This window comes from Engystomops pustulosus, chromosome 7 (assembly GCF_040894005.1).
Source record: "Engystomops pustulosus chromosome 7, aEngPut4.maternal, whole genome shotgun sequence".
In the NCBI taxonomy this organism is placed as follows: Eukaryota; Metazoa; Chordata; class Amphibia; order Anura; family Leptodactylidae; genus Engystomops; species Engystomops pustulosus.
In genome coordinates this window covers 180,307,410-180,326,288 of record NC_092417.1, presented here as the reverse complement: position 1 = coordinate 180,326,288, position 18,879 = coordinate 180,307,410, and the positions used below count along the sequence as shown (strand labels likewise).

General features: G+C 45.6%; 1 protein-coding gene across 1 annotated transcript; it reads right to left on the bottom strand.

Moving 5' to 3' along the window:
* Positions 1-9,575: 9,575 nt before the first annotated feature.
* Positions 9,576-17,603, bottom strand: FGF19 (fibroblast growth factor 19). Its single transcript, XM_072116635.1, has 3 exons — positions 17,366-17,603; positions 15,256-15,359; positions 9,576-9,913 (listed from the first exon to the last, which is right to left on the bottom strand). The coding sequence occupies exons 1-3, from the start codon at positions 17,601-17,603 to the stop codon at positions 9,611-9,613; spliced, it is 645 nt and encodes a 214-aa protein (XP_071972736.1). The 3' UTR covers positions 9,576-9,610.
* Positions 17,604-18,879: the final 1,276 nt, after the last annotated feature.

The following is an 18,879-nucleotide window of genomic DNA, read 5'->3' as shown; positions in this document are numbered from 1 at the left end:
CAAAGCGGAGGGGGTGAGAAGATCTGCCCGGAGCCAAGGACGCAGCGATGTGACCTCGGCTGCCACCCCCAAGACCCAGGGAAGCTGCAAGGTCTCCAGATCACAGAAGATCAAGGCAAGTAACATCAGCCTGAGTGCTCCTCCTGGAAAGCTGAGTGACTGTGCGGGAAAGCTGGGTGGTTCAGCTGAAAAGCTGGGTGCTCACGGAGGTGTGCAAAAGGCATGGGGTGATCTTAAGGCCCGGGAGTCTGCTTCCATCTATGGCTCCCGGATTGCTGAGCACCTCCGTGAGTACGAGGAAGCTGGAAAAGCGCTGAGGAGGCTCCAGGAGGAGATACGGGAGACCTTGGCCCTAGCGGGGGTGGCCACTAAGAAGAAAAAGTCTGATTTTCTTACCACCATCAACAGGCTTAAAGCCGAGGTCACCGCTCTGGAGGAGAAGCGTCATATAATCCGCGAGCACAGCGGTCCGTTCCGCGAAAAGTTGGAGAACGACGCCAGATTTGAGGAGATGCGCCAGGAGAAGCTGAGAAAGCTGAAGGGGCTTGAGATCCAGGCGGATGATGGCGATGATGAGGAGGATGAGGAAGACCAGCCGTGTCCGTCTGGTGGCCTGCGCCAACACCAGCAGGCCTCGCACGACAGGCTGCCTGCGGAGCAAGCGCCATTACCATCAGGCTGCGGCTCTGCCAACCTGGAGGAGGAAAGTGATGACAGCGGCCAGGGGGGGGCGCTAATGGCTCAAATACGTCAGCTTGAGTCCCCAGTTCACCTCCAGAACTTTTCCTTCGGCGATGATATCCCAGATGACGACCTAAAGAGAAAGAAGAGAGCCAAGAAGATCAAGGCGTCTCAGGAGGTGAATCTGGTGTTTCGTCCCCTCCCTGTTCCCTCTGGGCGGGCAGCAGTGCCAGCCTGTCGTGTAGGCCCCGTTACCCAGCCCAGCATGAATCCTGCAGTGGACTCGGTGCCAGGGTGCGGGGAGATTACAAAGCCACGTTCCATCATGGCGCAGAGCACCAGCCTTGTTTGTAGTAGCAAGGATGGTGCAGGGAAGGCATCGGCTGAAAGGCCGGACAGTGAGGGCGATCCAGCAGGTCCTGGTACTGTGCGCTGCCCCCCAGTGGGAGGGGGGGGTGGCCCGGTGCCAGGGGCAGTGGCGGTGGCTCCTGTGGCCCCTAGCGCTGTGGCTGCATCTAGCTCCGGTGGGCAGCGGCAGTGTGATGGGGCCGCTGGGGCTTGTGGTGCGGCGCCTCCCAAGCGTCCTGTGCAGCCTGCGGGAAAGGGCGCAGGAAAGGTTTTATTTTGTATTGGCTCATCTGACCCTGGAGATGGCACAAAGAGACTGTCCGGAGTAAATAAAGACAGGAGGCCTCTTTCATCCAGCGAGCAGCGATGCTCCAACCTTAGAAAAACTGCGGGACAACAAGGGGTTAATGCCAATGAGGCAGAGGGCACAAGTAAGATCGGGGTTGGAGCTGCCTCTTCTCAGGCTGTATCAGCTATGGAGGTGGCTCTACCCCCAGTGCCCAGTGACGCTGAGGCAACCCCAGGTCCTCCTGGCCCAGCTGGTGTGAGTGATGCAAGGAAGCGAGGGAAGCGAGGCAGTAATGTACATAGTGTGGTGAGTGTGGGAGTGGTGGATGGTGGTGAGGGGGTTAATCATGTGGTTTGTGCTGATCCATCTGCACCCCCAGTGGTGGCCGCTCCCATAAGGAGCTATGCGGGTGTCACCGCTGGGGCAAGTGGGGTTAACTCCTTGTCTCCTGGCTCTGGGAACAGCGTTTTGCAAAGGCGTCTTCTGGAGGCTCTCAGGAGAGGGGAAAAGTCAATCACTGTAGAGGGGAGAGAGGTTGATCTGTCCTTCTGGACAGACAGGCATGGCCTGGCAGCCTTCCAAGAGAAAAGGGGGGGAGAGACTGTATGGTCTTTACCCACAACCGGGCCCGGAGCTGCCCGTAGGAATGTGGTTCGTCTTCGCTGGAGGGGCAGTGACGCATGCCCACCCAGGTCAAGGGTGGTGGAGCTCCTCCTGAAGATGAACTTCAGGGCTAGTGACATCTTTGCCCTGATACATCCTTATGGGACTCCGGAGTTCGATGTCAGCTTTGTTCGGCCGGAGGGCTTAGAGCTCTTCTGGTCGAATTATGAGCTGGCAAAGAACGAGCCCGCATGGCGAGACTTTGCTGTGCAAGCAGTGTCTCGCCAAAACGCAGTCAAGAAGGTGACCGTTTTGACCCGTAACGAGTCACTTTCTTGCATGGACATCATGACTTGGCTCAGTCGTTATGGTGAGGTTGTACAGGTACCTCAGAAAAACCGCGATGAATTTGGCATTTGGTCTGGAGCCTGGACCTTCATGATGAAGTTGAAGTGTTCAGGCGGCACAGTCGCCCACATTCCCTCTTCAGCCTTTCTTGGGCGGGACAGAATCCTGATTTTCTACCAGGGGCAGCCGAAGGTCTGTCACAGGTGCGGTGACCCCACACACTTTAGCGCCAGCTGCCAAGTGCAGAAGTGCGCTTTGTGTGGTGGGCTAGGTCATCTCGCTGCATCCTGTAAGGACATTAGGTGTAACCTGTGTGGTGAGCTCGGTCACCCTTTCAGCCGTTGTCCTCGCTCCTTTGCCAATGCGGTTGTGACCCCAGTGGAGGAGAGCCATGAGGTTGCTTCTGCTGGGGAAGGTACCAGCAGAGGTGGAGGAGCTGAGGGGCCTGTGAAGAAAAGCAAGAATAAGTCACCTTCTCAGTTGAGGCGGCTTGAGGCCAGACAAAAAGGGAGAGAGCTGGGGAAGCCTCAGGTTGCTGGGGTGACCCTTGGTCCTTCCTCAGAGGCTGGTCATGCTACTGAGGCCCTGAGGGATGATGAGTTGGATGAGGAGGTCAGGAGGATGGAGCGTGAGAAAGGTGCCATGTCTTCCACGTCCTCCCATTATGAGAGTATGGATGAGGATAACAGGATTTGGCTAGAAAATAAGCGCAAGCAGAAAAAGAAAAAACGCAGCGTATCTAAGGTACCTAAGGAAGGGAAAACTTCCTCCCCTCTGGTTGAGCTTTCCAACCGGTTCCTCACCCTCGATGAGATCGCCTCCTCGGAAGGAGAGGCTGAGGGTGGGGTTCTGGAGGTGGCGGCGGAGCAGCCTGCAGGGGGCGCCGAGTCTCTATCCTCTGGGGATGCTGGGTCCTCAGGGAGACTGACTCAGAGTCAGGAGACAAGGACGAAGGAGAGGGTGGTCCGGGTGGGTCCTTGGGGGCCAGTAATAACATGGACACCTCAATTTCGTTAAAAAGAAGTTGCCCCAATTCTGAAGGTAAAAGGGAAAAGGGATCATCTTCAGAGGAGAGTCGGGGGAAGGGAAATAGTAAGAAAAAAGCCGTCTAACTTAATCACTCATGATGGCGGCACCCACTCCGTTGACACTGGCGTCCATTAATGTCGCCAGCATTAAGTCTGATGCGGCTAGATTTGCGGCCTTTGATTTTCTCGGCCGTGTTGAAGCCGACATTTTATTTTTGCAGGAGACCAGGCTGCCAGATTTGGCGGCCGTGTTTAAAGCTAAGAGGGAATGGAGACACGGGCCTTCCCATTGGTCTCTTGCGGCCGAGCCGTATAGCGGAGTGGCGGTCCTTTTTACCGCACCGACGAATGCCGTAGAATGCCGACGAGTTATTGAGTTAGAAATGGGGAGGTGCCTGATCCTGGATGTCCTCATGAAGGGACAAGAACTGCGCCTAATTAACATCTATGGTCCCCAGTCCAAGTGGGACAGGAAGTGTCTCTTTATGAGGATCAAGCCCTACCTTTTTACAAGTCGGCAGGTGGTCTTTGGAGGGGACTTCAATGCTGTCACGAGGTCCCAGGATAGGGGAGGTTCCAGAGACAAGCTGACTTATGATAGCGTCGCTCTTAATAGCATAGCTAGTGAGGCTCGCCTGGTGGATGTCCACATCCGGCACACCCCAGGCCACGCGGGGTTCACCTATTATAGGGGTAGCTGCAGGTCTAGAATAGACAGGTTTTATTTAAAGGAGGAAGCCATTTCTTCAGCAGTGTCCGTTGTTGAGGTGGAGTTCTCCGACCACTGTCTAATTTTGTTTTCTCTGAATGTTACAGAGACCCCCCGGATGGGAAGAGGCTACTGGAAGCTCAATTCGTCTCTCCTGGAGGAAGCGGAGATCAGACAATCCTTTGAGGACTTTCTTCAGAGCCAGGTACCATTGCTGGGCCTTTGTAGCAGTAAGTCAGAGTGGTGGGAGATGCTCAAGAAAAGGGTGGCGAGATTCTTCCGCCAGCTCTCGAGCCTCAGGAGCCTGGACAGGTACCGCCTGTATCAGGGCCTGAGGAGGAAACTCGAGCATCTCGTCTCGACTGGAGGTAGTCGTGAGGACATCTCCAGAGTGAAATCCTTGCTGAAGAGGTGTCAGTACGATAGACACGCATCTTTGGTTTTTGAGAGGGATTACGGGAAATACCGCTCGCCCGACCCTTACAGAAACTGCAAGATGTCAGTGAATGGTAAAGTCGTCACAGGACTGGTTGACAGTACGGGATCCCTGAAAAGGTCCAGATCAGGGATTCTGGAGGTCGTCAGATCCTTCTACTCGCACCTCTTGGGCAGGAAGGATCTAGATCGGGATGTGATATCGGCTTTCCTGGCTGAAACTGTCCCTGAGCCAGGAGTAGACCCCTCTCTTGATGTTTTGACAGAGATGATCAGGGAAGAGGAAGTCAGCCTGGCGATTGAAGGGCTCGCCCTCAAGAAATCGCCGGGTCCGGATGGCTTAACATCTGAGTTCTATAAGACCTTTAAGGACGCCTTGGTTCCCCTCTTGACTGAGGTATTCAATGAGTGTCTTTCCTCGGGCGCTCTGCCGAAGTCAATGAGGAGGTCTGCCCTGATCATCCTGTCAAAGGGTAAGGACCGATCTCTTATTGAGAACTGGCGTCCCATAACGCTTCTCAATACGGACAGAAAGGTTTTGGCAAAGGTGCTGTTTAATCGGCTGGTGCAGTTTGCGCCCCGGCTCCTTTCGGGGACCCAGCACTGTTCTGTTCCAGGCCGCAGTACATTTAGTGCTGTGCTTTGTGTCCGGGAGGCAGTGGAGCAGGGCCGGGCTGGTAACTGGAAGGGGTACTTGCTGTCCTTGGATCAGGCAAAAGCGTTTGATCGGGTTGACCACGAGTACCTCTGGTCTGTCCTTCTGAGGTATGGCCTGCCGGGGGAGTTTGTCAATTGGCTGAAAGTTTTGTACGCAGGGGCAGAGAGTTTCCTGCTTGTGAACGGTTGGATTGGCCGCTCTTTTGAGGTCGGGTCTGGTGTTCGCCAGGGTTGTCCTCTGAGCCCACTTTTATACGTGTTCGCGATTGACCCATTCCTTAGGAGGGTTGATCGTGGGCCGTTGGTGGGAGTCGGGATGGACCAGGCGGCACCGGAAGCCACTCTAAGGGTGGTAGCGTACGCTGATGATGTCACCGTTTTTGTGTCCTCGAGAGGGGAGGCGCAATGGGTGATGTCAGAGGTTGACCGCTACTCAGAGGCTTCTGGGTCCAAGATCAACCGGGATAAGTGTGAGAGTCTCTGGCTGGGAGAGGGGGATCCAGGCTTTGATCTCCCGGACACTCTTCCAGGGCCCCAAGACTCTGCCAAAGTTCTCGGCATCGAATTTGGCCAGGGGGATTACCCCATGCAAAACTGGGATGGCAGGCTTAAGATTGCCGCTCAGAGGGTGGACCAGTGGAAGGGTTGGTCTTTGACCCTCAGGGAAAGGGTGAACTTGATTAAAACTTACCTGCTCCCATTGCTGATATATCTGGGCAGTGTGTGCATGTTGCCAGAACCCCTCTGGACTCGGGTGTACAGTCTGTTCTTCCAGCTGTTATGGGGGAATAGGCTGAACCTAATCAAGAGGGAGGTTACTTACCGTACGAGGAGACAAGGAGGGTTGTGTATGGTCAACCCTGTGGTGTTCCTAGTGAATACCTTTCTTAAGATCAATGTAGCAAACCTCTGGAAAGAGAGGGCTCCTCCGTGGGTATACTCCTGTAGGGGATGGTTTCGGCCTTTCTTCCAGGAATGGGAGACAGGAGGACAAGTGAAGGATCTCCGTACACCGCATGGGCATCTTCCGGCTTACGCTACCCCGGTTCTGAAGGTGATTCGCCGGTGGGGTCTGGGAATGTGGGAGATCAGGACCATGTCGAGGAAACTCCTTGACAAAAGGGTTCTGTTGACCCATTTCCAGAAGCCTCTGGCCCTCAGGGATTGCCCAAGTCGGGATCTGGGGGTGGGTTTAGGTCTTTTGAATTCCATCAGGATCCCCTTGAAGTTTTGGGACTTGACTTGGCGCTGCTTCCATGGAAAGCTGTGTGTGAGGGACAATCTGAAGTGTAGGAGCTCTGAGGAAAGGGGTTGTCCCCGGGAGGAGTGCGGTGGCCTGCTGGAGAGCATGGACCACTTCCTGCTTCAGTGCCCCTTTAACACAGAGGTGTACAACCGGGTGGGCGCTTCCATCCATTGGCCCGGGTTGGCCGGTCTCTCCTATGCGGAGTGGGCCTATGCAGCATTCAGAGGCCTGGGTGGCCGGGACCGCTGCACGTTATTCCTAGTCAGTCTAGTGGTCAGGTACCACACGTGGAACGCACGGTGCTTAGTTTCGACGCAGCGTAAAATCCTCCCGGTGGATGAGGTGGTTAGGAACATTCTGGGTGACCTGGTGAAGGTGCGCTCTCTGGAGTATGAGAGGCTGGGCACGGGGAGGGCCTCTCTCCTTTGGAGGGGGTTCTCCTTTAGTGTCCCTTAGTCTGTCATCTCCGCTCCTGGTGTTGGGCTGAAGCTGACACTGTAGATTTTTGTTTTGTATCTGAGGTTATAGAGATGTAGGGGCTTGCAGGCACCGAACCTGGGCTTTATGTGGTTGGTTTGTTATATGTTGATATGTTTAATGTGTTTGTATTTTGTGTACAGTGTGTATTTATGTAGTTATAGTTAATGTGTATACAGCTTGGTTGGTTTTGGGGTGTTGGTGTTAGGGTGTTAGGTTGGGAGGGGGGTGGACGGGATTTGGACAATATGATCCTGGGCACTGGTCTGGACTATATAGCGCGAACTTTGGACGTTAGACCAGTGTCTGGGTGGGAGGGTGATGGGCGTGGGATTTAGTTAGTTATATTTAATGTTTTTATTTCCTGTTTTATGTCTTTTTTTTGCTGTGTATTCTTTAGTTATTTATGGAAAAAAAAAAAAAAAAAAAATTATTATAAAAAATTATATAAAAAAAAAATAAAAAATAAAATTAGGTGGTGGGATTGGGTGAAGGTTTTGTTTTATAATGCTGATTGTGTGGTGTGTGTGTGGCTGGGCCAGGAGATTTTTGTAAGTCTCTTTTAGTTTGTATTATTGTTTTGTTATTATTATTATTGTTTTGTTTTGCCAGAAGTTATGGCTTGATTTATGTTTATTGTTGTAATGTTTTTCATTTTTATATATAAAATAAAAGATTTACAGGATGTAACTCAGGATCAATACAGGATAAGTAATGTCATGTATGTACACAGTGACTGCACCAGCAGCAGAATAGTGAGGGCAGCTCTGGAGTATAATACAGGATGTAACTCAGGATCAGTACAGGATAAGTAATGTCATGTATGTACACAGTGACTGCACCAGCAGCAGAATAGTGAGTGCAGCTCTGGGGTATAATACAGGATGTAACTCAGGATCAGTACAGGATAAGTAATGTCATGTATGTACACAGTGACTGCACCAGCAGCAGAATAGTGAGGGCAGCTCTGGAGTATAATACAGGATGTAACTCAGGATCAGTACAGGATAAGTAATGTCATGTATGTACACAGTGACTGCACCAGCAGCAGAATAGTGAGTGCAGCTCTGGGGTATAACACAGGATGTAACTCGGGATCAGTACAGGGTAAGTAATGTCATGTATGTACACAGTGACTGCACCAGCAGCAGAATAGTGAGTGCAGCTCTGGAGTGTAATACAGGATGTAACTCAGGATCAGTACAGGATAAGTAATGTCATGTATGTACACAGTGACTGCACCAGCAGCAGAATAGTGAGTACAGCTCTGGGGTATAATACAGGATGTAACTCAGGATCAGTACAGGATAAGTAATGTCATGTATGTACACAGTGACTGCACCAGCAGCAGAATAGTGAGTGCTGCTCTGGAGTATAATACAGGATGTAACTCAGGATCAGTACAGGATAAGTAATGTCATGTATGTACACAGTGACTGCACCAGCAGCAGAATAGTGAGTGCAGCTCTGGAGTATAATACAGGATGTAACTCAGGATCAGTACAGGATAAGTAATGTCATGTATATACACAGTGACTGCACCAGCAGCAGAATAGTGAGTGCAGCTCTGGGGTATAATACAGGATGTAACTCAGGATCAGTACAGGATAAGTAATGTCATGTATGTACACAGTGACTGCACCAGCAGCAGAATAGTGAGTGCAGCTCTGGGGTATAATACAGGATGTAACTCAGGATCAGTACAGGATAAGTAATGTCATGTATGTACACAGTGACTGCACCACCAGCAGAATAGTGAGTGTAGCTCTGGGGTATAATACAGGATGTAACTCAGGATCAGTACAGGATAAGTAATGTCATGTATGTACACAGTGACTGCACCAGCAGCAGAATAGTGAGTGCAGCTCTGGGGTATAATACAGGATGTAACTCAGGATCAGTACAGGATAAGTAATGTCATGTATGTACACAGTGACTGCACCAGCAGCAGAATAGTGAGTGCAGCTCTGGAGTATAATATAGCACCACTAAGCTATAGGTGAAAAGTGATACATACAAGTCTATTTCAGGACACATAAATGTAACAATTAGTTGTTATCCCTCGGATATGAGGTCATTTATTTATTAGGGTATAAAAGGAGTGTATAAAAAGTATTTCATATCATTTTGAATGGATTTAGAACAGGAAGCGTTTCTATAAATACAATGTATAAATATAGTATAAAATAAGGAGTCTGCAGACAATAAATTACTATAAATAGTGCATGGAGAACAAGTGCTGAATAATAATAATAATAAACATGTGACATCAGTAATACTGGAGGAATCAGAGAGACAGGACCAGGAGCCGGACCTCACTCACATCAGTCGTATCATATGTAAGATATCGAGTCCGGAACCAGAGAAGTGTCTAGAACAGCGCAGAACCTTGTGTGAATATGGACCTGACACGAGGGAGACGATGGCTGATGAGGGGAATCGTGTACAATTTTTTCCATATTGGACTCTCCATAAGATAACACAGTCTGGACTTGGTGCCACAACTTAGATTGGTGCTGGTTCTGTCCGGACCTGCCATAGGGTTGTCCTGGTGGAGCGGGAGGTTGGATCTGATCTGGTCCTCTCTGTAGCTGAGCATGCATGTGTATGGGGAGTCTAGGGGAATGACTGTAATGTCCGTCTTCATCCCTTGTTATTCCCTCCCTCAGTAGATTCCATCACTTCCGATGACTTGACCTTTGTCTTCTCTCTGTATTCCGGGTCGTCCGGTGTATTCCTCATGTATTGTGTCTTTCCATTGTCCTTCCCTTAGTTCATCATCTCCCGTTTCAATGAGAGTCCAAAAACATGGCAGCAATTTTTTGGGAAAGCCCCAGGGGGTCCATACTCTCCACATTGTGACTGTCTTTGTTGTACTGATACTCGTCGTCTTCCCCGAGGTCCTGGTTATGGTCCAGGGAGCCCCAGGGGATATGGGGCAGGAAATGGGACAAAGTGCCCTTTCCCCGGGACTGCGGCCGCTGCTTGTCCCTGCCCAGGGAGACCACCGCCCCATGTTTAGGAGAGGTGTAGATATTGTACCCATCCCGGATCTCCTCCCTGAAGGAGCAGTCATCGGGGGAGAAGCTCATCTGGGGAGAAAGATAATAACTTTTATTGGGATTGGTAAAAAATGATAAAGAATTAACCAAAAATTCTGTGCGGATCCGTTACTTAGTATATGATCGGGAGAGCGACATGGATCAGCACCGAATATTCCATGTTACAATGACATGTAATGTGCACATGAGGTGTAACGGTCTCCAGAGTTTATAAATATAATATACTGTCCTATAATACACTATATAATATACAATATACCATTATATAACACTATATAACATGCTGTCCTATAACACTGTATAATATATGATATACCATTATATAACACTATATAATATACTGTCCTATAACACACTATATAATATACTGTCCTATAATACACTATATAATATACAGTCCTATAATACACTATATAATATACTGTCCTATAACACACTATATAATATACTGTCCTATAACACACTATATAATATACTGTCCTATAATACACTATATAATATACAGTCCTATAATACACTATATAATATACTGTCCTATAACACACTATATAATATACTGTCCTATAATACACTATATAATATACTGTCCTATAACACACTATATAATATACTGTCCTATAACACACTATATAACAGTGGTGGCGAACCTATGGCACTGGTGCCAGAGGCGGCACTCGGAGCCCTATCTGTGGGCACCCAGGCCATCACCCCAGAATGAAGTTCACCAGACAGAACTCAAAGAATCTTCCTGCAGAATCTTCCTACAGTAATAGATGAAGTTGCCCTCCTCCTTTCAACTGCGTTGGTGTCTTTAGGAGGCTGAACGATTGAAAGTTGTCAATGAACAAGGAGAAATAAATTACTGCTTAAATTCCTGTGCTGGCACTTTGCAATAAATAAGTGGCTTTTGGTGGAGGTTTGGGCACTTTGGCTCTCAAAGGTTCGCCATCACTGCTATATAATATACTGTCCTATAATACACTATATAATATACTGTCCTATAATACACTATATAATATACTGTCCTATAATACACTATATAATATACTGTCCTATAATACACTATATAATATACTGTCCTATAATACACTATATAATATACTGTCCTATAATACACTATATAATATACTGTCCTATAACACACTATATAATATACTGTCCTATAATACACTATATAATATACTGTCCTATAACACACTATATAATATACTGTCCTATAATACACTATATAATATACTGTCCTATAACACACTATATAATATACTGTCCTATAATACACTATATAATATACTGTCCTATAACACCCTATATAATATACTGTCCTATAACACACTATATAATATACTGTCCTATAATACACTATATAATATACTGTCCTATAACACACTATATAATATACTGTCCTATAATACACTATATAATATACTGTCCTATAACACACTATATAATATACTGTCCTATAACACACTATATAATATACTGTCCTATAATACACTATATAATATACTGTCCTATAATACACTATATAATATACTGTCCTATAATACACTATATAATATACTGTCCTATAACACACTTTATAATATACTGTCCTATAACACACTATATAATATACTGTCCTATAATACACTATATAATATACTGTCCTATAACACACTATATAATATACTGTCCTATAATACACTATATAATATACTGTCCTATAATACACTATATAATATACTGTCCTATAATACACTATATAATATACTGTCCTATAACACACTATATAATATACTGTCCTATAACACACTATATAATATACTGTCCTATAATACACTATATAATATACTGTCCTATAACACACTATATAATATACTGTCCTATAACACACTATATAATATACTGTCCTATAACACACTATATAATATACTGTCCTATAATACACTATATAATATACTGTCCTATAACACACTATATAATATACTGTCCTATAACACACTATATAATATACTGTCCTATAATACACTATATAATATACTGTCCTATAATACACTATATAATATACTGTCCTATAATACACTATATAATATACTGTCCTATAACACACTTTATAATATACTGTCCTATAACACACTATATAATATACTGTCCTATAATACACTATATAATATACTGTCCTATAACACACTATATAATATACTGTCCTATAACACACTATATAATATACTGTCCTATAATACACTATATAATATACTGTCCTATAATACACTATATAATATACTGTCCTATAATACACTATATAATATACTGTCCTATAACACACTATATAATATACTGTCCTATAACACACTATATAATATACTGTCCTATAATACACTATATAATATACTGTCCTATAACACACTATATAATATACTGTCCTATAACACTGTATAATATACTGTCCTATAACACACTATATAATATACTGTCCTATAATACACTATATAATATACTGTCCTATAACACACTATATATTATACTGTCCTATAACACACTATATAATATACTGTCCTATAACACACTATATAATATACTGTCCTATAATACACTATATAATATACTGTCCTATAACACACTATATAATATACTGTCCTATAATACACTATATAATATACTGTCCTATAACACACTATATATTATACTGTCCTATAACACACTATATAATATACTGTCCTATAATACACTATATAATATACTGTCCTATAACACACTATATAATATACTGTCCTATAATACACTATATAATATACTGTCCTATAATACACTATATAATATACTGTCCTATAATACACTATATAATATACTGTCCTATAACACACTATATAATATACTGTCCTATAACACACTATATAATATACTGTCCTATAATACACTATATAATATACTGTCCTATAACACACTATATAATATACTGTCCTATAATACACTATATAATATACTGTCCTATAACACCCTATATAATATACTGTCCTATAACACACTATATAATATACTGTCCTATAACACACTATATAATATACTGTCCTATAATACACTATATAATATACTGTCCTATAACACACTATATAATATACTGTCCTATAATACACTATATAATATACTGTCATATAACACACTATATAATATACTGTCCTATAACACACTATATAATATACTGTCCTATAATACACTATATAATATACTGTCCTATAATACACTATATAATATACTGTCCTATAATACACTATATAATATACTGTCCTATAACACACTTTATAATATACTGTCCTATAACACACTATATAATATACTGTCCTATAATACACTATATAATATACTGTCCTATAATACACTATATAATATACTGTCCTATAACACACTATATAATATACTGTCCTATAATACACTATATAATATACTGTCCTATAATACACTATATAATATACTGTCCTATAACACACTATATATTATACTGTCCTATAACACACTATATAATATACTGTCCTATAACACACTATATAATATACTGTCCTATAATACACTATATAATATACTGTCCTATAACACACTATATAATATACTGTCCTATAATACACTATATAATATACTGTCCTATAACACACTATATAATATACTGTCCTATAATACACTATATAATATACTGTCCTATAATACACTATATAATATACTGTCCTATAACACACTATATAATATACTGTCCTATAACACACTATATAATATACTGTCCTATAATACACTATATAATATACTGTCCTATAATACACTATATAATATACTGTCCTATAATACACTATATAATATACTGTCCTATAATACACTATATAATATACTGTCCTATAACACACTATATAATATACTGTCCTATAACACACTATATAATATACTGTCCTATAATACACTATATAATATACTGTCCTATAACACACTATATAATATACTGTCCTATAACACTGTATAATATACTGTCCTATAACACACTATATAATATACTGTCCTATAATACACTATATAATATACTGTCCTATAATACACTATATAATATACTGTCCTATAACACACTATATAATATACTGTCCTATAACACACTATATAATATACTGTCCTATAATACACTATATAATATACTGTCCTATAATACACTATATAATATACTGTCCTATAACACACTATATATTATACTGTCCTATAACACACTATATAATATACTGTCCTATAACACACTATATAATATACTGTCCTATAATACACTATATAATATACTGTCCTATAACACACTATATAATATACTGTCCTATAATACACTATATAATATACTGTCCTATAACACACTGAATAATATACAATATACCACTATATAATATACTGTCCTATAACACACTATATAATATACTGTCCTATAATACACTATATAATATACTGTCCTATAATACACTATATAATATACTGTCCTATAACACACTATATATTATACTGTCCTATAACACTATATAATATACTGTCCTATAACACACTGAATAATATACAATATACCACTATATAACACACTATATAATAATCTTCATACTCTGCTTGTTCGTCAGCGAATGGAATCATCAAACCTAAACGCCTATCACTTGGGATTTGCTACAATGTATCCGGTCAGTCTTTGTTTGGTACAATGTATGGAGACAGAGCCGCAGTCTCCAGATGTGACAGGTAGGTGTCCCCCCAGCGTGCCGGAGACCAGACATTATCAGATGTTTGCTCCAGTGAACTCGAGTTCATTCACTTACTGTGACTGAGCCAAATATAGAGCGTGAGAAGTGCGATTGTGCAAAGGTAACGAAAGGTCAGCTCTGAACAAGCCGGGATGTGGGTCTCTGAATATCTCTGTGGAAGGGGCAGGGTAACCACACAGGACCCCAGCACCGTCACTGGCACATGGCAGGTGGTGCCCAGTATACATTGGGCTGCGGCCATGAGGGGGGGCTATATTACATATACTGAGCTTCTTCTCTAGTGCCCTCCCTGGAGGAGAGAAAATCACTTAAAATGGAAATTTAGAAGAAGACTCAAAGATATAATTTGGATACAATGTATTCCCCCACGTGTCACTTATGTGGCAGATCGTGGGGGTCTCTGCTGCCCCCGTGTAGTTACTCCTGGTTGGCTCAGCTTCTTCTCTAGAGCCCTCATTGCTATGAGCTGCCTCCTCTCACCCCTGATTTCAGGGTCAGGTCCCCCCGGGGCGTCTCCGTTCTGCTCCATCACATTTTACAAGCTGGGTCACATCCATCATGGATGGTGGAAGGGCAGAACTGGTGATCCCAGACCAGTGTTACCAGAACTCCCAATGAGAGGAGACTCACCATTCCGTACAATGTGCCGTCACTCGCCATGCAGAGATATAAGGAGGAGATGTATCCTTTAATGGCCACCAGTCCGGCCGCCACGGCTCTGATCTCCAGTACACCTGCGGCCCAAAACAGAGAGGTGTTACATCATGTGGGGTAAGACTACAACTCCCAGCATGCCCTGGCACCAGCCTGGTGATCGGAGGTGCCAACAAGCCCTTGTCACCTCATTTATGGGGGCAGAGCCTTCCCCAGTATTTCTTGTCTGCCCTGTAGTGTCTGGTCCCTGCTGCCCTTTGACCTCCGGGTTAGTAGTCACTGCCCCCTCCACACCCACACCCCTGTACAGTGGGATTGTTAAGGTGGGAAGGGGGGGGGGGTTTACAAAATCCATTGACCCATTTCTTCCCACACAGTGACAGCCTATAATTAGTGACAAGTATATAGCAGGGATAGTCGCAGTATGTAGCCCCCCCCCCCATATAGATGGATAGGGGCAGATTTGGTATTTTTCGGTATTTTGCACCAGGCAAGTCCAACAGAGATGTGGGGTGCGCCCCTGAACTGAGCGCAAAAGAAAAAAAAGCTCCTGCACTTTGGGGGCAGAAAATCGGTCTCCATGAATGTGTCTCCCCCTGCAGAGTATCGAGGCAAACTGCACGAAGGCTCACATCTGTCTAATAGCGAGGGGAGTGAAGGCTCGGCACCTCTTCATCAATTCTGAGGGACCCCCCTGATCTGTGGGGTTCTCAGCACCCCTGTACATAGGACCCTAGCGTATGGTGTCCCTTTGGTTAGAACCCTGGTAGACAGCGCCCCTGTAGATATGACCCTGGCAGAGGGGGTCTCTGTGGACTGGACCCTGGCGGGCAGCTCCCCTGTACATAGGACCCTAGCGGATGGTGTCCCTTTGGATAGGACCCCGGTGAGCAGCAACCTCGGAACATAGGACCCTGGCGAATGGTGTCCCTGTAGATAGGACCCCGGTATGTGGCACACCTGTAGATAGGTCCCTGGCGGATGGTGTCCCTATGGATAGGACCCTGTATGTGGCACCCCTGTAGATAGGACCCTAGCAGATGACGTCCCTATGGATAGGACCCCATAGGTGGCACCCCTGTACATAGGACCCTGGTATGTGGTACCCCTGTAGATAGGACCCTGGTGGATGGTGTCCCTATGGATAGGACCCTATATGTGGCCCTCCCGTACATAGGACCCTGGTATGTGGTACCCCTGTAGATAGGACCCTGGCGGATGGTGTCCCTATGGATAGGACCCTGTAGGTGGCACCCCTGTACATAGGACCCTGGTATGTGGCACCACTGTACATAGGACCCCTGGTATGTGGCACCCCTGTAGATAGGACCCTGGCGGATGGTGTCCCTATGGATAGGACCCTGGTATGTGGCCCCCCCGTACATAGGACCCTGGTATGTGGCACCCCTGTACATAGGACCCCTGGTATGTGGCACCCCTGTAGATAGGACCCTGGCGGATGGTGTCCCTATGGATAGGACCCTGGTATGTGGCCCCCCCGTACATAGGACCCTGGTATGTGGCACCCCTGTACATAGGACCCCTGGTATGTGGCACCCCTGTAGATAGGACCCTGGCGGATGGTGTCCCTATGGATAGGACCCTGGTATGTGCCCCCCCTGTACATAGGACCCTGGTATGTGGCACCCCTGTACATAGGACCCCTGGTATGTGGCACCCCTGTAGATAGGACCCTGGCGGATGGTGTCCCTATGGATAGGACCCTGGTATGTGGCACCCCTGTACATAGGACCCTGGTATGTGGCACCCCTGTACATAGGACCCCTGGTATGTGGCACCCCTGTAGATAGGACCCTGGCGGATGGTGTCCCTATGGATAGGACACTGTATGTGGCACCCCTATAGATAGGACCCTGGTATGTGGTACCCCTGTAGATAGGACCCTGGCGGATGGTGTCCCTATGGATAGGACCCTGTAGGTGGCACCCCTGTAGATAGGACCCTGTATGTGGCACCCCTGTAGATAGGACCCTGGTATGTGGCACCCCTGTAGATAGGACCCTGTATGTGGTACCCCTGTAGATAGGACCCTGTAAGTGGCACCCCTGGGGGTCGTGGTACTCACTGAGAGAACTCTGATGCCGCTCTCCATCCACCCGGCCGTCCTGGTGTATCCTCAGGTAGTAGCTCTCCTGTCCATTCCTCCGCGCTGTGGACAGTCTCCTGATCCGGATGGACTCCCCCCATCCGTGGCGCACATGTGGCCCCGCATCATAAAGGGGCAACGTATGGACCCCCAGAACCAGCAATAGCTCCAGCAGCAGCAGCGCAGCCCCCGGGATCTGAGGAAGCCTCATCCACATCTTCTCCAGGGCTGGAAATTGCAATTTGAGAGCTGAAAGCTGGAAGACAGTGTGACACTAACGTCCCAGGACTCCGACTAAGACGAGTAGCCTCAGGGCTGTAGTAAATACAAAGCCAATCCCCTGCCTTTTATAGATCCTTTATCAGCGCTGGAGATGAAGCAACTATCTGTATACATCAGTCACAGCCCCGATTATTGACCCGTCAGGACATTACATCACACTCCGCACTTCCCTGACACATTGTAACGAATCCTGGCACTTCATGTTTATACTTTACTATCTGTAACATTGTAACAAGCATCGGCTTCTGTATGACGGACCCTGTCATTGTACTGACGGACCCCTCCACCGCTGGATCTGCTCACAACAAAGAGCTTCCAGCGGTGGGTGCGGAGCATACGGGGGTCTCTCTGGTGGATTAGGGCTTGGCCACATTTCCTTTCATTGAAAGGACCTAGAAGATGACAAGAGTAAGGGGGCGGCGGTCAGCAACCTAAAGCACTCCAGATGCTGTAGGACTACAACTCCCAGCATGCACGCTTCCTCAGCTGTCCTTAGACGTCTAATAGGGGGATTGGAGCATGCTGGGAGTTGTAGTTTGAGAAGGTTGCAGACCCCTGTCTTATGGTCGCAAACTTAAAGGGACGTTATGAACCCATCATAAAGATGGCGGCACAAGATGGGAGGGGCGGCACAAGATGGGAGGGGCCAGAAGAATTAGAATAAGAATGAAACATATTAATTAATAAATGATAAGAATAAAGAAAAAAAAGTAATTTTTGGGTTTTTTTTGGGGGGGAAAACATCTACAGATGTCAATAGGGGGCAGATATTTCGGGGGGAAGGTCGAAAAGTCAAAACTTTGTTCTAACGACTAATATTTTAACCCTTGTGATCCTGTAACTTGTATCTGAGATCAGCGGCGGTGGAGGGTCCTGGCACCGCTTATCTCCATCCCCATGAATCCTAAATCTTCTTGTTGCTGATCCTGGAGGAGCTGAGGATTGGTGCCGTCCTGTTAGAATACAGGGGGTCCTCTTTATTTTGGTATATGGGGGTCCTCCGCCCATAATAGTGACAGGTTTGATTCGCAGGTATCAGCCAAGGTAATTTCTTCCCTTTTAGTCTTCCTATTGCTAGGTGCAGGATTTAGTTCTGGGGGTGTAGGAGAGGCACGGGCACTAGGACCCTGGTGCCTACGGGGGTGCATGACCCCAGTATTAGGAATGGTTGCCCCCCCTTGGTCCTGTTTGTCTGTGGGCACAGATGGACC